The sequence below is a fragment of the Indicator indicator genome, chromosome 1, assembly GCF_027791375.1.
Source record: "Indicator indicator isolate 239-I01 chromosome 1, UM_Iind_1.1, whole genome shotgun sequence".
NCBI lineage: Eukaryota > Metazoa > Chordata > Aves > Piciformes > Indicatoridae > Indicator > Indicator indicator.
In genome coordinates this window covers 30563356-30589280 of record NC_072010.1, presented here as the reverse complement: position 1 = coordinate 30589280, position 25925 = coordinate 30563356, and the positions used below count along the sequence as shown (strand labels likewise).

At 40.5% G+C, this 25925-nt stretch overlaps 1 protein-coding gene across 1 annotated transcript in view; it reads left to right on the top strand.

The window, feature by feature from the left end:
- Nucleotides 1-25925, top strand: part of FNDC3A (fibronectin type III domain containing 3A) — a 107955-nt gene that overhangs the window by 30431 nt on the left and 51599 nt on the right. The window contains exon 3 of the mRNA XM_054383360.1: nucleotides 23059-23135. Coding sequence (XP_054239335.1) covers nucleotides 23059-23135 — 77 coding nt within the window. The remainder of the gene's footprint in view (nucleotides 1-23058; nucleotides 23136-25925) is intronic.

Below are 25925 nucleotides of genomic sequence, written 5' to 3'. Positions count from 1 at the left end.
CTTCCCTTACGTCTTCTCTAACCTTCTTCTTTGTTCCCTCTTTTCACAACACTGCAAGTGTCACACTGCAAACCCAGTCTGACTGTAGGAAGGTTCTGGAGACACTTGTTTAAAATTTCAGTGCTTCAGCTGCATACTGAAGACATCTAATTTTGGGTGTTTAAATGTGTGTTTCTATATGTGGCCTTGGATCTAAGCTCCCATTATAGCTAGTGAAGATTTAGTCAGTGCGTTCCAGCTGACATCAGTTTGCACTGAATAGCTCTCTGCGCTCCACTGTCTGTACTGACTAGATCTCCACTTGCTATAATGGGAGTTTAAAGTCCTAACTTGCATGCAGACATGTAATTTTAGATACCTAAATGAGATGTCTCCATTCTGGAGCTAAAGCCTGGCTATTATATGCTGAAGTAAGTAAAGCTACATCCTGAAAACATCTCATTTAAGTGTATTGTTTCACAGTTGTACCCACAGTGAATGTCTCAAGTGTTTGAACTCTTTGAACTCATCCATTTCCATGAGCATCATCCCACATTTTACAAGGATGGTACCAGTACTTGAAGGTGCATGTTGGGAATGGAGTTACAGTCCTAAGCTGCAGCTAGAGAATGTCCCTAAAACTTGGTTTCCATGACTGTAGTCAGGCATGTCTAGCCCACAATGCTGTGAATTATTAACTCAAACTGCTGAGATTGCAGTGCTGCTGTGGGCTGAGTCTGGAATCAGTTTGGATGAGCCTTGTATGAAGCATGTTAAGCTTGACAGATCTGTGTCTGTCAGTATTAGAATAGTCCCTTGGCACTGCAGGCAGTTCATCTGATTTCTTCCCTGACTATGCTGTTGATGGAAAAGAAATGAGTATTTATTAATTCCTTCACAGAGGAAAATTTATTTAGGATCTCTTCCTGGTTTCTGATGTAAGTAGAAAGGTTGTCTAATGTAAGTAGTTAGCAGTTTGAACTGCATCAAAGATCAGAAATGCAGGCAGAAGGGTTTGAAAAAGATGTTAATTAGCATTTTCACGTAATATCCTAATGTTTAGAATAACTTATGCCTTAATTGGATGCAATCTGGCTGATTTGGAATAATAAAATTCCATGAAGATTGCTAACATATTGAGAAAATTCTTTAATTATCTGATTCTTTACAAACAAATGGTCCTTTTATTTTATAGAAATTCAAATGTAATGTTTTTAAGTAGACTTTGAAGTGAGTTTCATAAAAAAGGTAAGATTAGAAGTTGTGCATGAAGGACTTCACTGAATCACAGAATGGTAGGGGTTGGCAAGGACCTCTGGAGATCCTCTAGTCCAACCTCCCTGCTAGACAGGGTCACCGAGATCAGGTTGCACAGGAACATACCAATGGCAGCTTTTCAAAGTCTTTTGAGATGGAGTACTCCTCAACCTCTTGGGCAGCCTATTCTAGTGTTCCATCACCATCGAAGTCAAGAAGTTTTTCCTTATGTTTAGGTGGAACTTTCTGTGTTCTAGTTTGTGCCCATTGTCTCCTGTCCTAGCACTGGGCACTACTGAAAAGAGTCTGGCCCCATCCTCTTGACACCAACCCTTTTTAGATATTTATAAGCATTAATAAGATCAGGCTAAAAAAACCCAAGCCTTTCAGCCTTTCGTAAGATATATGCTCCAGTCCCATAGTCATCTTCATAGTCCTTTTGCAGACTCTCTTCAGTAGTTCCCTGCATCTCTTAAACTGGAAAGCTCACAACTGGACACAGTACTCCAGATGTGGCCTCACTAGGGGAGAGGGAGAACCTCCCTCAACCTGCTAGTCTCACTTTTCTTAATCACAGAATCCCAGAATGTTAAGGGTTGGAAGGGACCTCAAAAGATCATCTAGTTCAATGCCCCTGCCAGAGCAGGATCACCTATAGCAGGTCACACAGGAATGCATCCAAGTGGGTTTTGAATATCTCCAGACAGGGAGTCATCACAACCCCCCTGGGCAGCCTGTTCCAGTGTTCCACCACCTTCACACAGAAAAATTTTTTCCTCATTGCCCCTTGTCCTGTCACTGAGAAGAGCCTGATTCCATCTTCTTGGCACTCACCCTTTACATATTTATAAATATTAATGAGGTCACCCCTTAGTCTTCCCTCCAAACTAAAGAGCCCCAGCTCCCTCAGTCTCTCCTCATAAGGAAGATGTTCCACTCTCTTCATCATTTTTGTGGCTCTGTGCTGGACTCTTTCAAGTAGTTCCTTGTCCTTGAACTGAGGGGCCCAGAACTGGACACAAGATTCCAGATGCAGCCTCACCAGGGCAGAGTAGAGGGGGGGCAGAACCTCTCTTGACCTACTAACCATACCCCTTCTAATACATCCCAGAATGGCATTGGCCTTCTTGGCCACAAGAGCACATTGCCGGCTCATAGCCTCCCATCCACTAGGACCCCCAGGTCCTTTTCCCCTTCACTGCTCTCCTACAGGTCAGTCCCCAACCTATACTGGTTCTTTCCTAGGTGCAAGACTCTACATTAGCCCTTGCTGAACTTCATGAAGATTCTCCCTGCCCAACTATCTGGCCTGTCCAAGTCCTGCTGAATGGCAGCACAACCCTCTGGTGTGTCAGCCACTCCACCCAGTTTGGTGCCATCAGCAAACTTGCTGACAGTGCTCTCTGTGCCCTCATCCAGATCATTGATGAATATATTGAACAGTGCTGGTCTCAGTATTGAGCTCTGAGGGACTCCCCTGGATTACAGGCCTCCAACTAGACTCTGTTCCATTGACCACAACTTTCCTTCTTTCCTTCAACCAGTTCCCAATCCACCTCACTACCTGATCATCCAGACCACACTGCCTCAGTTTGGCTGCAAGGATGCTGTGGGAGACAGTGTCAAATGCTTTACTGAAACCAAGATAAACTACATGCACTCCTCTACCATCATCTATCCACCTGATTATGTCCTCATAAAAGGCTATCAGGTTGGTCAAATATGACTTCCCCTTGGTAAAACCATGTTGACTGCTCCGGTTGTTGTTGATATGCCTAAGGACAGTACTGAGGATAAGTTGCTCCATTACCTTTCTGGGGATGGAGGTGAGGCTGACTGGTCTATAGTTACCTGGGTCCTCCTTCTTACCCTTTTTGAAGATTGGAGTGACATTTGTCTTTCTCCAGACCCCAGGCATCGCTCTCCTGTCCACCATGACTTACCAAAGATGATGGAGAATGATCTGGCAATGACCTCTGCCAGCTTCCTCAGCACCCACCGGTACATGACATCAGGACCCATGGATTTATGGATGTCCAGATGACTTAACTGTGCCCTAACCCAGTCCTCATCAAACAAGGAAAACTCCTCCTTTGTCATGTCTCCTTTTGGCACCTCAGGTGTTTGTGGCTCCTGAGGACAGTCTCCAGCAGTATAGATGGAGATGAAGAAGGCATTTAGTAACTCTGCCTTGTTTGTATCCTCTGTCACCAAGGCACCCACCTCATTCAGCAGTAGACCTACACTGCCTCTAGTGTTAGTTCTTCCTGCAATGTATCTGAAGAAGTGTTTTCTGTTGTCCTTGACTTCCCTTGCAAGGCTGAATTCCAAGGAGGCCTTATCCTTCTTGGTTGCCTCCCTACATCCTCTGACAACAGTCTTACACTCCTCCCAAGTGGCTAGCCCCTCCTTCCATGATCTGTAGATTCTCTTCTTCCATTTGAGCTTGCTCAGCAGTTCCCTACTTAACCTTGCAGCTCTCCTGGCTTCCTTTCTCGATTTCCTTACTGTTGAAATGCTGTGATCTTTGGCTTGGAAAAAGTGGATCTTGAATACTAACCAACTATAATGGGCACCTTTGTCTTCTAGTACCCTGTCCAATGGTATTTCTCCTTGCAATTACCTGAAAAGGCCAAAACTGGCCCTGCTGAAGTCCAAGGTTGTGATCATGCTTCATATTCTGTTCCCACCACACAAGATCCTGAACTCCACCATTTTATGATTGCTACAGCCAAGTGTCCTGAAGGGACAAACCCTAAAATACGCCCTAACCCAGACAATGGCTTAAGCACCTGTCAATGGTCTCTTCTCACATGTAATTAGCGATAGAACAAGAGGGAATGGCCTCAAGCTGCGGCTGGGTAGGTTTAGACTGGACATGAGGAAAAATCTTTTCACAGAAAGAGTGGTCAGGCATTGGAATGTGCTGCCCAGGGAGGTGGTTGAGTCACCAACCCTGGATGTGTTTAAGGGTTGTTTGGATGTGGTGCTTGGGGATACAGTTTAGGGGTGAACCTTGTAGAGTAGGGTTATCAGTTGGACTTGGTGATCCTGAGGGGCTTTTCCAACCTGAATGTTTCTGTGATTCTGTGAATGTGGAAACCTGAACATTTCCTGGGGTACAGATGGTCCAGGTAAATGTGTAGCATGTGTAATTAACCTTGTAACACACCTGTGAACTGTGTGTGCCCCTGGCCATATTTGGATATGCCCCATTCTGTAAGTTCAGCTGTTAGGTTTCTCTGTAACCAGTGGGCATTAGTTGTCTTTGGACAGTATTTAAACCAGCTGAGAAGGTAGGCAATTTGCCTTGTTCTCACTGAAAAGTGACAAGAGCCACATGCTGCTGGAGTTGCAGCTGAAGAACTTGCCCTAGCAGGCAAACCAAACCTGGGCCTTGCACCTGGGCCAAGGCAACCAACACTCCAAGAGGCCTGTGCCAGAGGCAGAAAGAGGAAAAGCCCCAAGAAAACCAAATCCCAGAAGAACTGCACTGCTACAGCCCATGAACTGTGCACCAGAGGAGAGAGGCTCCTTAGCCCTCTCCAAGCCAAGAACCACATGAATTATCGTCACAGTGTCTGGGAAGATACCGGACAGAGGAGCAAGCCATGAGTCCCCAGCTAATCTGCTACAGCATCCCCCCTGTGGGGAACTGCAGATGGCAGCACCTTTTTTCCAATTTGAATGGCTGTATTGAAAGTTCTCAGATTCATGCTTAAACTGTTTAACTGTCTTCGTATGTGGAATATGTTACCCACCACTGACTAACAGAACCTGTAAATATACTTTGTAAATAAGTTACAGCAGTGTCTGAAGATACCGCTGCCCAAAATATTAACTATAAAATATATAAAATACATTTCTTATTACACCAAGGCTGCCCTAACCTTCACCCCTTCAACCACACCCTTCTTTTTAGTGAGTATCAGGTCCAGCAGCACTCCTCGTTGGCTCATGCACCATTTGCATCAAGAAGTTATCAGTGTGCTGGAGGAACCTCCTGGACTGTGGCTGGCTGGCTGAGTAGGCCTTCCAGCAAATATCTGGTTAGTTAAAATCCCCTGTGCAAACCAGGGCCTCTGATTGTGAGGCTGCTGTCAGCTGCCTGTAGAAGGCCTCCTTCGCTTCCTTGTCCTGATCAGGTGGTCTGTATCAGTTGTGCTAGCCTGCCCTAAATTCACACGACAAACTCTCAACTCACCCCTTATCCACCCCTGGACAGTCGCTCCATTCAAGTAAAGAGCAATACATGATAGTTGCTTCCTCACGTAAAGAGCAATTAATGCATCCCACGGTACCACTGGCCTACTTCTCCTCAAGAGCACACTGCTGGCTGGCTCATGTTTAATTTGTTGTCTGCCAGGACCCTCAGATCTTTCTCCACAGTGCTTCTTCAAGCAAGTTAGCCCTTAACTTCTACTGTTCATGGGGTTATTCTTGTTCAGGTGCAGGACTCTACACTTGGCCTTGTTGAACTTCATGAGGTTCACCTTTGCCCAACTCTTCAGCCTGTCCAGGTTTTGCTGGATGGCGGCACTGCCTTCTGGTGCGTCAGCCACTCCTTCCAGTTTTGTATCATCAGCAAACTTGCTGAGAGTGCACTCTGTTCCTTCATCCAGGTCATTGGTGAAGATGTTGAACAAAACTGGACCCACTATAGACCCCCCACCACTAGCTACAGGCCTCCAATGAGACTCTTCATTGCTGATCATAGTCCTTTGAACTCTGTCATTAAGTCAGATCTGGTGTTAAGATTCTCTGACCACATGTGCAGTATGAATACATGCTGGTGTGTCATCTGTTGGAAAATGCTGCATACTGTTAGATGAGACCTCATAAAATTTCTTTATAACTCCACCCCAGGAAATTCAAGTTGTATTCCTACATTGAGTTGCTGGAGCATGTCCAGTGAAGGGCAACAAAGCTGGTAAAGGGTCTAGAGAATAAGTCTTGTGAGGAGCGGATGAGGAAACTGGGATTGTTCAGCCTGGAGAAGAGAAGGTTGGGGGAAGACCTCTTTGCTCTTTACAACTACCTGAAAATGTGTTGTAGTGAGGTGGGGATCAGTCTTTTCTTAGTATCAGGTGATAGAACAAGAAGAAATAGCCTGAAACTGTGCCAGGGGAGATTTAGATTGGATATTAGGAAATACTTGTTTACTGAAAGAATGGTTAGGCACTGGAATAGGTTGCCCAGGGAGGTGGTGGAGTCACTGTTCCTGGAGGTGTTCAAGAAATGTGAGGATGTGGCACTTTGGGACATGGTTTAATGGCCATGGTGGTCTTAGTTTGATGATTGGACTCAATGATCTTAGAGGTCTTTTACAACTGAAACAATTCTGTGATTCTAAAATCCTTGATGTACAGCTCTGCAAATATTCAGGCATCTATCAAATAATTACTGTTAAGAAAGAAATAGCCTTGAATTTATTTTCTGTTAGTATTCTGAAAAGTAGTTATGGCTGCCGTATCCTTGTGGACCTCTGCCAGGCACATGGTAGTTGTAAAGGGTAGCAACAGACCGTACAAAAAAAAAAAAAAAGAAAGGTTTTGTTGTTCTTGGAATAGCTCTGCTGGCCATAGTTTTTCTAGGGTTCCTCAAGACAGAGCAAGGTCCCCCACAGGTGCCCACACTTTCATAGCCATGCCAGCATCTTACAGGGCCTGACGTTGCTCTCCCTCCGTGCTTTCTCCTTTGATACTAAAAATCGTTTTGTAGACAGCCAAGGCAGCAGCAGAAAGGGACCAGGAGGTTAGCCTCCCTTTCCTTCATTTTCACCTTTGCAAGTCTGCTGTGTTGTCTGCATGGGTCCAGGTATACTCTTCTTGTTGGAATGTGGTATCTAAGTGAATGTTGTAACTTTGAATCCAGGGATTTATTTTCTTCTGTTCCTAGTTTTGCATTTTTTTCTAATGGATGAATCAGCATCAACTTGATAGGTATGGCTGTGCATGTTATTAATAGTAAATTATTATAGTTCTCTTTTTTCTTGACTGTTACATGACTGAGGTTTTGTCAGCTTGCATGACTTACATGAGCATGACACTCTTCACCTTGATTTAAACCATCGTAATATAACTTCTATTTACCTTCTTCCTTTTGCAGACATGCAGCAATCTATTTTACATCTAAAGCAGTTTATTATCCAAATGAGAGAAAGGAAGAAGAGGAGAAAGATAACAAGGCCATTACAAACATACAGGCTAGCTGTGCACAAATATAAACAGCTACTGTGTAATGTGAGTGAACAACTAATTACAGGCATGTAAGTTCAGCCACTTAAAGCTATAAAGAAACAGTGTCATTACATGGCGTTTCAAACAAAGTCAGAAGGACCAAATTGCCTGGTAGTAAATACAGCTATCCACAGTGCTGTTCTTTTTGCTTTTTTGCCAAAGAGAAGCTCTTTCTCACACTGCAAACAGCTTTCCTGTTGTCCTTCTAGAAAATGCAATTGTCTGGAGCAGTGCCCTAGGACATCATTCAAAGAGCCTCAGATTATTTTTTTTTAAGTGACTGTCCAGCACACAATAACTTGTAGGCAGATCTCAGGTTAATGGTATTGGAGCTGTTAGAGAAGCTGACTACACCTTTCTGCCCTTTTGATTAATCAGCTGTTTTGTGAGCATATGATTTACCTTCTCTGCCAGTTCTCAATGTGTTCTTCCAGTAGCCCATTTTGCAGCAGTTTAATTTAGATGCTCTACATATGGGCTGCCTTCATAAATACTTCGTATACTCTTGGATGATCTTGACAATTGTATTCAAAGGTGAATGGATGTGTCTTCCAAGCCAACCAAAGAGCTGCAAGAAGAACTATAAATGCCGAACTGATAGTATATATTATTGTTTTATTAATAGTTCTTAAAAGGAATTAGTATAAGTTACTGTGAGTAGGACAGTGAGTATTCCTCATGGTGAAGGTCATCATTGCAACAACCCTAGAAAAGTTCTGTGAAGTATGAACAGGTCATTTAAAGTAGAACAACTGCTGAACAAAGACGACAGCAGGACCATGGGCTTGAGCAGAGTCCCAAAGTAGGGAAAGTCCTATTCCTAAAACACAGCTTTAGGAAGCCAGTTCTGAAAACAAACACACAAAAATCCCAAACAAAACAAAGAAAGCAGGTGGAAACAATCATTCCAAGAAGAGGGCAGGGAAAGAACAGTTAGGTCCTGGTGCTGTAACTTAATGATACTGCAGCCTTCTCTTCTAAGAACCAGAATGAAAGTTGAAGATGACAGACAGGAGAAAGACATGGCTACAGAGCATAGTCAGGCTTTCTCTTGTTCTTTGCTTTCCCACTAAGTGCTTAAGGTAGTCTCTTGAAAGATAGTATTTCAGTCAAGTGCTACTGTGTTACATCCTCAGCTGCTTTAGCCTTGAAGAGCTTCTCCTCTGAAAGGCACCACAGTCTTGACAGAGTTAGCTCTTATGGTTTATGCAGCTGAGAGACATCTCAGTAAAACTCATAAGTAGCAGGTAGATTTAGAAAATTACATTAAACATACTGCAGTTTGCATTTATTATTTTTGTCATGCTTTCCACATATAACGTTTATCATCTTGTGATCAGGCACAGAATTGTTTTGTTCAATTTTTTTTTAAAGTAAGTTGAATCTTACCTAGCTTTTCAATTCAATTAAATCTGAAATCTCACCTGATTTATTTACTCTTACTTTTCAAAAAGTAGTGCATACAAATAAAGCTGTCTTGCAGGTAGATCCTTGGAGTGTCCAAAGCCCAAGCTGAATTTGGGGATTTGAGAACTTAAGCTTTATTTATTTATTTATTTATTCTCTAAGACAAATTTTCATCCAAATTGGATAGTAAGGGGTCAAAAACAGAGTGACTATCTCTGATTTAGTGTGACACTACTGGCAGTACAGTTTTGGGGAGCACCCAGTAACTAAGCAATGCATCAGTGAGTGGAGATATTTAGCAAGTTAGAGACACTCAGAGTAACTGGAACCATAGTTCTTCCAGCATGAATGAGTTTTAAACATCATCTGCTAAGACAGCTGCAAAACAAAAAGCAAGTATCAGCAAATGCTGAATGGAGATGCAGAGGGCAGGCTAGTGTGAGCCTACCTACCACTCATTTCCCTGCTTTGTACCGTAAATGGATACAAGAGGACTGGCATGCATGAGAGTTTGAGATTGTTGACAGTATTCTCACTTTTTACTATGGACTTCTGGCTCATGTGTTAGAACAGTGCTTTTCTACACAAGTTGTAAATCTGACATGTATTTGTAGCCTTTTTAATAAAATACTTGCAAAAGGTGTGTTTTTCTAATTCTTATGCAGAGAAAGATTGCATAAAAAAGAGAGAAATGTACCTTGGAAATACCCTTTCTTTTCTCTTAACTGCAGCTATATACGCTCTCATGTTTCCTTCCATTCCTTTCCAGCAAAGATATGATATATACTAGACTATGAATCTTATTCATATGCCCACACAGCTTTATCTCTAGGTTATTTCCCCAGTTCACCCTCTGATAGGGCTTTAAAATACCATCCAGAGCACCAATTTGCCCATAATAACCTTCCAACTGTGTATTATATTCACATAATTTCAGTGTATTGTCATTTTCTTTTTCAGTTATTGAGCCACATATTCTCATCTGAAAAACAGATCCATTATATTTGATGAAAAGAATCTAGTCTCATTTGGTGACAGTAGTTAAATAGAAGGGTGTGGAGTTTGGGGTTCTTTTAAGAAAGACATGAATGTATGTTGATGGATCATCTTGTTGTATGGTGGAATTGTGCTTCTGGCTCTGGACAAATAGTACCTTTGCAGGTAAACATTTCTGTGCAGCTTCAGAGAGCTGGACAGAGGTCTGAAGTGCCCGGAAACATGCCACATAGAAGAGGCTGAACGTCAGGTAAGGGTATATCTGTATAGGATCTAGCTTTGCGGGATATGAAGACCAGTGGGAAGTAAAAAGAAAGACCCGAGAATGCAGGTGTGCAGTGGAGTCTTGAAGTCAGACACTTGTCTGTTTCTATGCTGCAAAATTCAAAGCATAGTACAGATTGCTTTTTGATCTCTAACTCTGAAGAGCTTCAGGAGACTCAATATAACCTTATCCGTTGCTTTGAATTTTTGGGTTTCTTCTTAAGATTTTAAATTGTGGATGAAAAAAGGAAGGATGGAATGCTACGTGATGATGCACAGTTAGCCTAGAATGTAAATATATCCCCTCTTAATCACTCAGTAACCAATGCACTCGGGCGTCTCTCAGCTATCAAGATACTCTAGAAATGCTTGGCATTTCAACAAAGCTGATCATCTAAAGAACTCCAATGGCGTAAGAAATTTGTATTCTAGAAGTGCTGGAAGATCAACAAGAACGTGCATTAACTGTCTAAAAGCTTCTTGTCTGAATGGTACCCCTGAACTGGGTGAAATGCAGTTATACAATGCAAGGTCATGTATAGGATTAATAAATTATAAATGGGGATCTCCTCACTTGAAACTCGAGGAGGAGGAATCAGTCAAGCTATTTGACTCACAAGAGTATCTCCAGCATAATGTATTTGTAAAGGTTATTGTGATCATAAATGTATCAAGGCAGTTATTGCTAGGACAGCTTGGAATGTTTAGTAGCATTTTACAGGATTCTGCTGAGATTTCAACTGTAATTTGATAATTCACATTTACAGAAGATGAAATGAAGCTGATTCCTGGTGTTGTAGAATAGATCTATTAGGATATCCAGGAGGATCCTATTTTGTAAAAGGAAAGCTTGGTTGATTTGGCTCAAAATGAGTTTTGTTAGGAATAGGTAAGTAAACACCAGGGATTCAATAATTTAAAAAAAGCCAATGTCAGAGCTGGTTTAGAGCCCAGTTTCATTTATCTAATTACAAGAAACTTCCTGGCTACATAGGAAAGTGATGCTCTAGAGCAGCACTCCATTGGTAGACATATGAGTAAAAGAAGTGACGGTTTTAAGATTGTTCTTGATGCTTTTGTGTAAAATCCATTTATGATGGATCCTGATGTATGATAATGGGGGAGAGGAATGAAACTTCAGTTGCAGGTGAATAGACTTGATTCAGAGGTCTTTTTCAGTCCTTGAGCCCTGACTGTCCAGCAACAGAAATTTTAGATCTCCTGCATCTAGCCAGTAGTGAAGCAGTGAAAAGGTTTCTGCACAAAGGACACATTTGCTTTCCAGCCATTAAGCAATTTTCTTGTTTCAGCCCCTTAGTAGAGGGATATATTGATCCATACATAATGTACGGTAAGGAGCTCCACTGTATGCATGTGTCTTTCCCCCTTTCTTCTGGTTTGGAATGACAACTTTTATATGTCTGAGCCAAGTTAGTTTTTTCATCCTTGGCCCCTGCTTTGGCACGGGTAAGTAGATTCCTTACATAATTCCTTCTGGCTCCGAGTTCATTTTGGCTGCCAAAGGAGTCGGTATGTTACTTTCTAAAATGTATTTGGTTACAGACCAAATTGAATTTGAAGAGAGCACTGCAACAGCATAGGCTTATCTTTGTGTCTGGTCCCTGCTTACTGCTTTACCACATACTTTGTTTCTGATAATACATATTTATTAACATCGTTGAAAGCTTTTTCTCAACAACCACCTTTGTCATAGATGCTTTGAGTTTACAGAGTTTCCCTGTGTGGTAACTTGCTTTAGGTTGGGAGAAAATAATTCCTTCTTGAAGGGATCTGTAAAGAGTTCATTGTGGAGAACCAAGGAGCCTTTGTCACACAACACTAAAAAGACCAAGTTTTAAATTTCAAATGCTAAAACAAGTTTAAAAGATGTAAATAAAAGTTTAAAAAGCCTTTATTAGTTAGTCTGTGATGGTTTGGGATTGTTTGTTTGTTTGCTTTTAATAATCCAGAACCTGAAAACCACTTTCTAATCACTTTCAACAGTAAAATGTGAAGTTTTCAGTGGGAATTGATTGAGGATATTTACTATCTGTATGATAGTAAAAACATTACACTACAGAAGAGGCTGCAGGTGTTGGTAGTAAGCATGGTGCCTTTCTATGTTGCTTAGTCTGATTGAGAGCATCAGTTCTTTATATGTGCCTCCTTCTTTTGGGTTAATTGATTTGCAACCAAATTTCTGGAAAGCTTCTTGTGTGTTGACCTAAAGCCATTAGCAGAATCAGAATCAAATGTTTAACTATATCATATCAGCTGCAATGTTATTAACAGTTTTCAAGGTCAGTAGCTTTTCAGTCAAAACTTATTTTCAGTGTCTTCAGAGCATCCCCTATGGTAGCTGCATTCGTAGGCTTGTCTTGTTATTGGTGAAAAGACAGTGAAAAGTATGTCTGTGATGATCTGTAATTGCAGGGCGTCATGTTCAGAGTGTTTGGATTCCACCTTAGTTCTAACTTAAGCTTTTAGCTGCTGAAGTCTCAGTCACAGCCCAGGTCACCCACTGAATCATGACCTAATCCTAGCAATCACGTTGCATCCATTACTTCTTTCACTTTGACCATAGAGTTCGCTACATGCCTATAATTGTACAAACATGAGGCTGCAGGGGGACAGTCAGAAGCCAGGTATCAAAGGCAAGCCAGAGCAGAGACGTCGAAACAGTATACAAATGATGCCTGCCTTTGTCTTCAAAAGGAAAGGCTGTTTGCTTACCACAGGGTATATTAAATTTATCCCCAATCAGCAGCAAGAAACTGATTAAAGTACTCCACCACCCCCCCTCCCCCCCGTGGCTAGATTCAGGGGGAGCGGAGGTTTTTAACTCTAAATATACCACAGAATCTGAACCTGTAGCTTCCAGATTCCAGCAGAGCCCCCTACCAATGAGGTATGTTGAGTTTAGGGCTTTCTCCATGTCATCTTTGGAGATGGAAATCTTCAGCTCAAAAGATAAGATTCTAGAGGGAAACTACCCAGAAGGCCATCTGCCTTTTTCTGTTCATGTAATGGGGATTCTGCTATGATTTAGGTGAGGTTCTGGTTCCCATTTTAAAGGCTGTCTCTGTATTTTCCATGGCTCTTGGATGAAAGCAGTTAAGTGTGTCTACTATGGACAGGAGCTTAATGTGTTGCTTTCCAGTTTCTAGTGACCAATCTTCAGCAGAGGTGACCCAGGGTATTCCATAGTCTACTGTTCATAGCACTGTCTTAGGCAGGAGTGAGTTCTGTTCCTGACAGTACGAATCTACTCTCAGGAAATCCGATGTGCTCTACTGAAAATGGGCAGAAGAGTGACTAGAGCAGGCCTGAACCAGACACTGTCTGTGCTTAATGACTGGTGTCAGTAGGTACAAGATGACTTCCCGATAAATGTGTAGATGCACAGTTGTCCTCCAGAGGCAATCAGTGAATCACCCTGCTGAAGCCAAGCATTTGCTTTAGGTGCTGCGAAGTGTAAGGTGTGTAACATCAGATGTTTTCAATTTGATCTTACATCTCATTTTTGCTGTGTGATGATTGTGTAGTTTGCTTGGGGCTTGTTCCCTGCAGGATTTTGCATTACTAAATGTCACCTTCTGAACTGTCAGCTTCCAGGACTTTTTTTCTTCACTTATGATCTGAAACAAAATTGTGTAACAAAGTGTAACTGCAAAATGTATTTCATGGTTTAGAAACCTACATCTGAACATGCGTGGATCTGCAGTGTTGGCAGAATCTTTGTTGGTGGACTCAAGTGAAAACCTCTAATGTATTTGTATGCAAGTGTGAAGAAAGGAAGCCCTGTAGGACTGAACTCTTTCCACTTCTTTGTATTGTTACAGAAGACCTTTCATCTTACTAGAACACCAAAGTCACTTACCTAGTGCAAGAATTACATGTGAGACATTAACATTTCAGTGGAACAGAGCTGTTTGGTATGAAGGTGTTGGTCATTTTTTGGTTGGTTGGTTGTTTTGTTTGTTTTTAAATCAGTGGTTATTGTTAATGTTTTACTAAGAGCAAGGTTGAGCCTTGTTTATTACACTCTAGAGCTCTAATTGTGGAGCCAATGTTATTCTAGATTTACCTAATTTTTCCTTTTTCTGCTGAATCCTGGTTTATAGGATTCTTGGAAATCTGAGATATCACATCCTGCTAATTCAGTTTTGTATCTCTCAGTTAGGAGTGACCACTCCCAAGTCAGTCCGTTTAAAAAAAGGTGCATGTGGTATTTATTTTAGATGTTAGAAAGACTTCAACTGCTTGTAATCATAATAAATTTTGTTCTGCTTTGGTTTTACTTTGAATGGATAATCTGAATCTGCATTATATTTGTTTATATAATTTCCTTGAAGCCTAAACAACTGAGAGGTTTTCAAATGAAAGTAAATGTTATTAGTAGATTCCAGGAACACAGAGTAGTACATCTTTAGAGGTGCCTATCTTAGATAGCAATAAAAATTAAGAGTTCGGCACAGTATTTTCACTTTGCAGCCTCTTCTGGTATTAATTTCCTGCTTGAGTTTCTGACACCATATGTCTTGTAAAATTCAGTCACAGTCTGCAGAAACAGAATTTTACTATATCCACAGTCTTCTGTGTATTTCCATCCATGGTTTTTAAAATACCCTTCCCTAGAATCTGGTAAAATGGTTTCAATATTTATATGTATGCAATTGATTTTCTTAATGCATCATAATCATGTAAGTAATATTTAATAAGCTGTATTCCAGTAATAATCTATAGGCATATGTAATATATACAGGTGTAATAACTTGGGGGGAATTTTAAGAAATCTGCACAAAGTAGAGGGTCTCTGGGACTGCAGAATGTTCCAGATTATTTTGCACTCTAGTTTCAAATGCAGGTAGCCAGTTAAGTATGCACAGAAAAAAATAACTCATTAGTGTAGTAAGTTGAATAAAATGATGCTGAAAAGGCCTTTGCAAATAATACTACATGATTTTATTGTTGGTACAACTAGGCAGGGAAGAGAGAGGAGGGTGAAGTTACTCCTTCCAAGATCTCTCTTCTCTGAATCAACATGCTCTTTTGAGAAGCCACTGTCTACATGCCAAGAACTGCCAACTGTTGAGACTCACTTGTGCTGTTCACCTCTTAATCAAATCAACTATCAGTAGTAGTGCTTAACTCTTTAACTTTTCAGTCTGCAGTACTCAAATTCTAGTAGTAACAGCTGTTAGACCTGTTAAATTTTAGTTAAGCCTAAATGTTATGAATCAAGTGGAATACGATTAAGCACTATGCACAAAGATTAAATATTAGTCTGAAAAACCTGCAGATCAGTACTGTTTAGCATAAGTGCTAGGAAATTCAGCTTTCCTTGAGGGGGGGGAAAAAAAAAGGTAGGCAAATATGTGATGCATTTAGATTAGAACAAATGTAGATTATTTTTCCTGCTAAAAATGAGAACATTTTCATCAAAACTTCTCTGTGTTAAGAATGGTACATCACATTTGATTCCCTTTGAAATGCAGTGATTTATGGTTTACCTGATACTTAAAATTGGAAGACTGTGAGGGAGAGAGAACAGGTTTTTTTACATAACTCCTCCACAGTTACAAAATAATTACCCTACATCTAAACCTAAAACAGCAAACAAAACAGTGTGATTTAACAATCTAGGCTGTACAGTACAAGGTCTGTGTTGTTTTTCTACATCTTTGATTCATCAGTACTTTTTAAAATGAAGTAGGATAGAGTCAATCACTGTGATATACAATTGCTTCAGAAAGAAGGTATAAAAACTTTATTATTGGGAGTATCTCGAAAGACTAAAATTTCATGTTGTGAAGTGTGCTCCATTAAAAGGGCTTGCAGTAATTTTTAATCACAAAATTGCACAATGATAATTGTTTAGAAACAGGTGAAATGCAAGTGCATTTAACATTTGAACACAGAAACCATTGTCACCTTTCTCCTTTGAAAGTATGTGAGGTTATTATAAAAGAAACCTGATAGCTGTATTAATTATAAAGTGCTATAGGAACCTGTCATCTCTGTGCTTCACCAGTGAAATTTCATGTTGGGGTGGGGTTTTCTCTGAGAATGTATGTATGGCTTCATGGGAAACATCAGGATCTCATTAGGATGTAATCTTGGTTTTGTAGCTTTCTGCCTTTTTATCCGTGATTCCAGAATCTGTGTAGATTAAACTGATGTTTTTCCCCTGCTTTTTAAAGGAACTATGTGAGTGTTTTACCTTCAGTTTTCCCTTTTTCCTTTGCGTTTGGCAGCTTGTGGTCTACTGATACTTTTTACTTTTTTTCCCTGCTAATTAATGTATTTTAATTGTAGTTGCTGCTTCGTCAGCTGCTGTTCCCTAGCCTTCATGGCAAAAGTAGACAGATTGATGGGGGGAGGGATTGTTTTGTCAGGATTAATTTAGAGCATAAGGAATGCATTAAATTGACAGCATTGCAAACTGAAGTCTTTCTGATCACCTGTGTCCTTGCAATGTTCACAGATCCTTCTTGTGCTTCTTCCCCAGCTAAGGCCTAATAGTAAAATCTGTGTTTGCCTTTGTTTTTTGTTATTACTTGCTTTGATTACACTGTACCTAATAAACGTAAAGCTGCTGATAATTTGTGACAATTTTTTTAGTGCCTGTTAACCTAAAGTACTGGCTTGGGAAGTATTTTCCAGGCATGGCTTACAAGATGAATGTTGACCAGTTGGTGGTGGCTGTTTTTACTAGCTGTTGTAATTAATTGTAGCTGCTGGGAGCCCAAAATAAAACTTTGAAGTCTTAGTTCCACCACTCTGTGTTTAACATAATGGCTATTTGTGGCATCTGGTACTATTGATTTACTGCAGCCCATCAGTGTGAGAGGGGTGTGCTGCTACGTCAGCTGTGAGCTCTATTGTTTCAAATGCTGTGGCCTTTTGTGTTTGATCCTGTCAGTGCTTGCGTCAGTGATGCATATCATTGCTTGTGTGATGTCAAAGTGTGGGTGTCCGGTTATAAAGCCATAGTTAACCTAATGTGCTGCAGTAAATCCTGAATGCTATTTCCTCCTGAGGATAACAGTGATTCATCGTCATTCACATGAGACCAATGCTAAGTATAGCAGTGTTCATGAGCTGCAGCATCCACATAGATTAGTATCAAAGTCATTGCAGTTTTCTCAACACCATGGCAGAAAGTGTTTGTTTGCAACCAGCTGTGTGTGTGCACCTCCTTTCTTAGGTGTAAACTGATTAGCAGTTAAGGGAAATCCTAGGGAAGGATTTAGTTTAAGTAATCCTTTATAACTTAATTATGCTAATTAACGTAAAAGCTTTTACCTAAAGAACTTGGATCACACCATCCAATGACAGCAGGCTACACTAGGAACCAGAGCAGCAGTCCTGCGGGATGGCTAAGGCTGCCTTCGGCAGGGATGCTGGTGTCTCCAGGCCTACCGCCGCGCCCGCCCCTTGAAGCCTAGGCCGCGTCGTCGCTTGCGCCGGCTGGCAGCTGGCCTGAGTGCCTGCCGCGGCCCGGGCAGGGCGGAGCGGCGCGGAGCGGGCCGCGGGGCGGAGCGGCGCGGGCAGCCGTGCACCTGAGCGAGCCGCCCCGCCCGCTGCCGCTGCCCCGCCTGCCGCGGCGCGCCGGGGAGCAGCTGCCCGCCCGGCCCTGGCCCCGGCCTCGGCCCGAAATGAGCGGTAAGGTCTCCCAGCTGCCCGGTTCGGCCGCCGCGGTGACACACAACAGCAGGGCGCGGAGCTGCGGGCAGCCCCTGGGGCTAGTGCGGCAGTAGCCGATAGGAGAAAGCCGGCGAAAAAAGACAAGGGGGAATCGGAGCGCTGCCAAGCCCCTCTCTCGAGGACGGGCGGGCAGGCTCTGGAGGGAGGTGGATGGCCGGGCCTAGGGGAACGCGGCGGCCTGCAAGCGTGCAGGGGAGCAGGCAGCCTCAGCGCTGGGAGGCCATGGCCAGCCTGGGTTTTATAAGAGCGGGGTTGTGGGCGGTTACTGCCCCGGAAGAGTATTCACCCAGGCCGGTGGGCAGCGAGGGCAGCTCTTGGGCTGGCAGTAGGTGTGTGCGCCCTTGGCAGGGGTTTATATGTGCGACTTAAAATGGAGCGGTGCTCAATGGTTAAAATGAGAAGAAACCGTGTGTCTGTGAAGCAGGCGGTGGCGGTATCCTCCGATTCTCGGCAGTTACTATGTCTCGATCAGTTCGTCACGGCCCTGGCGATTATGCAGGGCTGTTAATTTTACTGCACGTTTATGGTCGCCGTAATGAGCACAATGAGGCTTTTACAGTCTGATCATTTAAATAGACACGTTGGAGAACTTCACCTGCTGTTTCTGGGAGGGGAGGTGCACCTTCCGGTTTGTTTTTTATTTCCTGTTTGAGAACATATTCCAAATTTTGTGTAATATCTGATAGGCACCTTGATTTTCATTTTTATTTTTTAAAACCTCAAGATAAAAAGCTTACATAGAGACGTTAAAAGTATCTTCTTTCATATCAGTGAAAGCAAATTGTAGAACAAAGTGTGGTGAAGCATTTATTTCTTGGATTCCATTTAGTTAAACCTCTACTGTATTTGATGAGTTATTTTTCAAGAATAAAGTATAAAACACAGTTATGTGTTTGTTTTCTCTTCCACAATACTTCTTTTCCAATTCTTATATAAAAGAACTTGAGTACCTAAAAGCATATAGAAGATTCAAAACCTCTTCTTACAACAGTCAAGTCATCAACATCTATAGGATGGTGATTTGGATGAAGCCAGTTCTATTTATGTGCAGTACAGAAAATTAAATGCTTGCTTTAACATGAATCCCTGACGCTGTTGTTTGTTTGTACTTCGCAGTCTGATCTCATGGTAAAACACAGTGGCTTTAACATGCACCACTTTAACCAGTACCTAAACGCATTCAAATTCGTCTTGCAGTGTATTTCACTGAAGTAGAACCAAGATCTTCACATTAGTTGTTTTTTAAAATAAAAAACAATACTTGTCTTTATAGCATATAAGCATTTTATCTTTAGATACAAGAAAGTTTGTTTGTGATGTTTTGTTGGGTTGGTTGTCGTTTCAAAGTTTTGTAAGTTTTTGCAGGTAGTAATATGCTTTCTGTCAAGAAATCAATCATTTTGATGTAAAAACCCTATGTTCATTAAAATATACATATATATATAGTCTGTCAAGTTTTTTTACATGTTTCCTGTTCTGTGGAATGTTGCTCTGCAATATGATTTAATTCCACATCCACGTGGAAATCTAATCAGAAGTAAATTAAATATCACTCTTACGTCTTAAATACTAAAAATATTTTTTCATTAATTCTGGATTTTTAAATTCAAGTTTAAATTCAAGTTAGATACAAGTTATCTAACACTACGGTGTTTTTTCAGGTTCATATATAGCCTTTGTATTTCTTTTTGTGACTAGTAGATTATGGGTATATTGAAAATGGCTTTGTGGATCAACCTTTGTACTGGATTGGAGATAACTGCTTGTTTGTTTGAGAGATTAAAGCACTAAATAATTAAGCTTTAAAAGGATTGTTAACCAATATTCTTTAGATGTTTAAAGCAAAACAAAAAAGCCAAACAGAGATACCCACCAGTTCAGGGAGAAATGGGCTATTCATGTTAAGAGTTCCTTCATCCTCTGAGAATTTTGAGTTTGATGTAGAAAGCTCAAGGACCTCTGGTGTTAATTCTCAGTTTCCAGTAAACTTACATTGTTGAAAATTGTGAGTTTAATAATAGTATTGGTGTGTTGTGTTCATAATGGAAGAACTGCAAGTAAGCAATACAAGATAAAAGCTGTGTAAAATTCACCTTCTTGGGCAACCATTTCAGCCATTGTTTGAATGGTAACTTACCATAAATATGCTTCTATTGATGTTGACTTTTTTTTTTTTAGTTTATTGTAAGCTAAAGCACTTTTGCAGCTTCTATTTCACTGCTTTCAAATTTGCTTTCTTTTTAGCATTTTATAGGGAGGAGAAACTTCCACTGAAACGTTTTTGAGTTTCAGCTGAACAGACAGACCCAAAGAATGTTCAGTTCTCAATTTACAGCTGTTGTCCTTATATTCTTTCCTGTTACACAGTTAAGTTAATCTTTCAATTAAGACCTAGTTCTTAAGAAGTCTCTTCACCCCCTTCTCCAGTTGAGGGTTAACAGTGGAAAATAAAGCTGTGATTCTTGTTAGGCAATACAGTTCAAAACTTATGTATCTTACTCTAAAAAGTCCATAGTATGTGTAATCAAGTCAGATTATATACTGTTTTTTTTTTAAATATGGGGGTTTGTTCCTTTTTCCAGCTCTTGGCATTCAGACACAGTTATCTTTATTTTTCTGTCGAGTTCATTCTTACCAGAATGAGGTATGCTAATCTTACATACCATACTTTGCATTTACTTAGTACTTTACATTTGCAGATGTTAGCTGAGTTTATTAAACATTAATGTGGAACTATGAACGCCCTTTCAGAAGTATTACTCAAACTCGACTTAGAGTTGGATTAGTGTTTTTGAGGCTTGACTGCACTAAATTGGAAATTTAGCCTGGAGTGTCTGAATTCCAACGTTATATGCTTGCCACAAAGCCTAATCAGGTTATATTGTGTTTCAGTTTTTCTTCAGCAATTGTTGCCTTTAAACACAAGAATTTAAAGATGTCTGTAGCAGCCTTGCCAATTTGATTCCTCTGATAGAGGCTAATATCAAATACCTAGAGGAAGAACATATAAGTATAGGCCAGGCACACAGAAATAACTATTTGTAGTTGCCTGAACCATAAGTAATATTTATGAGATTACCTCTTAATGTATTATCTCTCTTGAGGGAGCTGGAGTTGTTCAATCTGGAGAAATGAAGACTCCAGGGAGACCTGATAGCGTCCATGAAGGGAGTCTACAAGAAGGCTGGAGAGGGACCGTTTACAAAGGCCTGTAGTGATAGGACAAGGAACAATGGTTTTACCTTAGAGAAGAGTGGCTTCAGGTTGGACATTGGGAGTATGCTCTTTACCATATGCTTAGTGGAACATATTGGTCAGGGAGGTAGTTGAGGCCCCATCCTTTGAGATACTCGAACTTAGCAGGGCTCTGGGCAACCTGATCTAGTGGAGGATGTTCCTGCTTACTGTAGGGGCTTTGGACTAGGTGATCTTTGGGGATCCCTTCCAACCCAAACCATTTTAATTTCTTTTGAACCTAATACTTAGTTTCCACAATAGTCTTAGAGCAAGGAGTTACAGTTTAGCAGTGTTTAATGAGAAATTCCTTTATCTGTTTTAAAAATGATTAATGTCTCTGATTTTTGCATATGAGAAGTGGTGAATGATCTATCTTGCCATTTTGGGGCAATATGTGGATGTATTGGTTTGTTTTTGTTGGTTTGGTTTTTTTGGGGGCTTTTGTGTGTTGTGGGGTGGTTTGGGGTTTTTTTTGTTGGTTTGGTTTTGTTTTTTATGTGGGTCTGTTGGTTTGGGGTTTTTTGGTTTGGGGTTTTTTTAACAGGTGTTTTGCTATTCCTTTGCTGCTAGCCTTTTCATATTTTAACTGGTCTCTTTAGTTTTTTTTCAGATAAACAGGTAGAAGGCTGTTGTAAAGTTTTCTTCTTTTGGTCATTTTCTAGTTCTCTGTGTTCTTGAAAGGTGGAGACCAATACAGCACTCAAAAGTATTGAGATACAGCATTGATTTATACCATAGTGTAATAACATTTTGTGCTTGTTCTTGTGTTGGTAATTAGTTTTAATACCATTGAACAATAATCATATGGTATTTTCTTTAAAATACATGTATTAAGTCCATAATCTGTTTATTTACAACTTAGTTATGGCTTATCACTGTAAATAAATACCTCTAATTTTTGCCCAGATGCATTACTTTGAACTTATCAACACTATTTTATCCTGCTTTTTTTTCTGGCCATTGAATATTTTGAGATCCTTTGCAGCTCTCTGAAAGCGTACCAAAAATTTGTAACCTTGCCATTTGTTTCCTTTTCCAGAAGTTTTGTTAATACATTGAACAGGTTCTGCTTTGCATCCCTATGGGACTCCTTTGGTCTCTCTAGGCTCTTTGAAAGTTGATCACTTCTCTTTGTTTCCTGTTTTCAAGCCAGTTAGTTATTCATTAAAAAACTTTTCCTTTTTTAACCAAAGATAGCATTACCATTACTTCTTTAAAAGTGAGCAAGATTGAAAGTCCAAGTTTGTGACAGCCTCCTCGTGCTCTTTTAAGGTATCATTTTCCAAGCAGTACGTTATCTAGAAATACCCCCATAACAGATTCACTTTGTGTCATACCATTGTGTCATACTTAGATATCTAAGTGTCTACAGATTCTCTTCTTTCTAGTTTGCTTGGTGCAAGAATCATCATTGTACCACAACTTTTCCCAGTAGTAGGAGTAATAATCTAGTACAGTGGCTTTCCCCTGAGACCTTAAGTTAGTGTCCTGCTTGCCATCTCCCACTCCTATGGTACTGAGACTACTTTAGATGATAGGGCTGCAGTACAAGAACAACAATTTTGTAAGTAATTTTCTGTACAACTCTTCATTGAATGCTGTGTGTTTTCAGAAGTTTGTTTCAAATATTTTTTGTTTTGTTTGTTTAAAAGTTTATTCTATCGTCCTTTCATCTTGGGACTCTTGACTTGTCACCTAGTAAAAAGTTTTTACTTGATATCTTCTGTGAGCTTACTGATAAATAAGGAAGAAATATCTGCTGTTTATTTTTTTTTAGTTTCATTTCTGTTTTTTTTCCTGTTTCTCAGGTTTCTAGCAGCACCCTTTGCTGTAGTTCTGTCTGTACAGTTCCTTGCCTTTGTTTATCCATGTTACCTTGTATATTTTTCACAGACTTGGCAGTTCAGTATGTTCTTTCAACTTTCTCAAATTATTAAATGCTGCTGTACTATTTCTGTAACCCATTTAGGTCCTGCTCAGGTTCCAATGATGTCCCCAAATGGTTCAGTGCCTACTATTTATGTGCCTCCTGGATATGCCCCACAGGTATGTCCCTTCATTTGATTATTATTTTATTTCTTTTCATGCATATTATGGGAGTAAAGCTATAATAGCTAATCAGTAAGCTCATGTGTCAAGTTTCAGAGTCACTAAAGTCAAGCAAGTAAATAAGGGCAGATGTTGTGTAGTAACTTTGGTGGGAGCCTTCTCATGCTGTGTGCCTGTTTAGTTGCATATTAACTACTTATATGAGAATAAAAGCACAGTTCCTTGTTGAGTTCAGCATCCTAATGTACTAGAACATAAAATGCAGTCGTGACCCACATAGCTCACTGTATAGGACTTGTACTGATTTCTGTGTTAGCAGACTTTTTCTCTTGGCAGCAATGTAACTTTCATGTATGTTAATAGTTCATGTATAGGAAAGTCCCTGGAGGTAAGGAGTAAAACAGATCAGTTAGAAAATGTGTACCAAACAACATGGAAAAAAATGTGAACTCTCCATTTGGGATAAATTATCACATCTTATCATAAAATGAAGCTCTCATTTTCTCACTGCTGGGTGATGCTAATTTAGATGCTTGTAAATTAAATATGAGATAGATAACCTGGGCATCCTTTAAAGCAGATCAAAAGGATGATTCCTCTTGGCTGTTTTTGAAACCTGTATTATAATGAGATATGTGGCCTTCCAGATGGTGTGTGTCCCTTTCCCTCAACTGTAGAACAAATCTAGGGGTTAGTAGGACAGACCTGGCAGTTAGATCAGGTGAATACAATTCTCCATAACATAAATCTTTCTTATGATGCTTTTTTGTGACCAGTCAACCACTGACTTGCTGTGCATCACAAGGTGTACATTAAGAAGAGATTACAACATATGAAATGCAATCAAAAACTCCACAGTGTCAGGCAGATGTTAGACTAATCCAAAGAGCATAAAAAATTATCCTGTAGTAAAAGAAAAGGCTGTTAGGCAAACTAATACTCTGTGGTTTTACCTTTCATGTGTTGAAAATTGTAAGTTGATTTATATATCCATCATAGTTGAGTTTCGAAAGAGGCAGAAAAAACATAAATAGTAATGAAAGTCTGTTTAGGTTGTAGTAAAATGTCTGGATTCCTATTAGAATTATTTTTTTTTAAAGTGCAAGAATGTTTGTGACAAGTGAAATTCTGAATTTTACCATATTTCCTGAGTACTTAATTTCAGTTGATTAAGTACTTAATGTTTAAACAGTTGTGTAACCTGTGCTAGTCTGAATAATACTTATAAAAGGGATTTATCTGTCCTTTGAGGACAACTTGCAGTAGACAGACTGAAGGGTTGGGCCTTGCTGAGACTTGCTTGTTAACCTTTTATTGGAGCTTTTTAGTGCAAGCAGGTGTTGTGCTAACACAGCTCTCTGACTTTTGGTCTGAAGGTGTCTCACATCTATCCAGCACAGAGTATAGGTGGAATGAGGTCATGTCTGCTGTTTTCATCGGAGTAGAAGTATCATAGTCCAGGAAAACATGCAGTTTATAAGGCTTCTGATTTACTGTTGACAGAACATACCAGTCATCATGGTTTATGGTTGAGTTTCTGTTACAAGCGGGATGATTTTATAGCAGCCTTGCAAACAGGAAAATATAACACTGTTTGAGCTTAGAGTTATCTGAGACTTAATGCAGTCACAGCAAAGTAACTTACTTAGTTTCTGCAGGCATAATACATTAAAAAAATGCCAGCAACTGCAGGTATATTTTTGAGAGAAATTGGGAAGTAGATAGTTGTCTAAAGGCATCAGCCTGGAAGAACAACTTCAGCATAACTATCATTCATCTGTTCATTTTCATTTAGTTCTATTATGCCTCTGCTTGTTTCAGTCTCTGTTTGACACTGATACAGCTTACTGTCCTCTCTTAGAAGTTGGGGATAACTACAGAATAAAGCCTGACATCACATAAATGGAAAGCAGTTCATAAGCTGATTTACTTTTCCTTTCCTCTTCTTTTGGAATTGTAGTTGTAGAACTCTGAAAGAAATTACATCTTTATTCATCCTCTCCAAACTGCTTGTATTCTCACTGTCTGTAGTGAGTTTTCCTATGATGTTTGGTTGGTTCACTCAACCAAACAGGCCTATGCCGGAACTATATGTTTTGCTAGCACAATTAGGAATATAGATATCTTGTTTACTTTTTAAACTTATAATTACATACTTGAAACGATGCTCTTACTGTATATGGGAGGGTTTTTATCTATATAGTTGCCTGGTAGAGGCCTGACGTTTGCTTTAGAGGCACAGGTACAGACTTGTCAAGTTCTTAGAATCATAAAATCAGCCACGTTGGAAGAGACCTCCAAGATCATCCAGCCCAACCTATCACCCAGCCCTATCCCATCAACTAGACCATGGCACTAAGTGCCTCATCCAGTCTTCTCCTGAACATCTCCAGGGACAGTGACTCCACCACCTCCCTGGGCAGCCCATTCCAATGGGCAATCACTCTCTCTGTGAAGCACTTCCTCCTAATATCTAGCCTAAACCTCCCCTGGCACATCTTGAGACACTGTCCCCTTGTTCTGTTGCTGGTTGCCTGGAAGAACAAACTAACCCTTGCCTGGCTACAACCTCCCTTGAGGTAGTTGTAGATAGCAATGAGGTCACCCCTGAGCCTCCTCTTCTCCAGGCTGAACAACCCCAGCTCCCTCAGCCCCTCCTCACAGGACTTGTGCTCCAGACCCCTCACCATCTTCATCGCCCTTCTCTGGACACATTCCAGTACCTCAACATCTCTCTTGAATTGGGGGCCCAGAGCTGGACACAGTACTCAAGGTGTAGCCTGACCA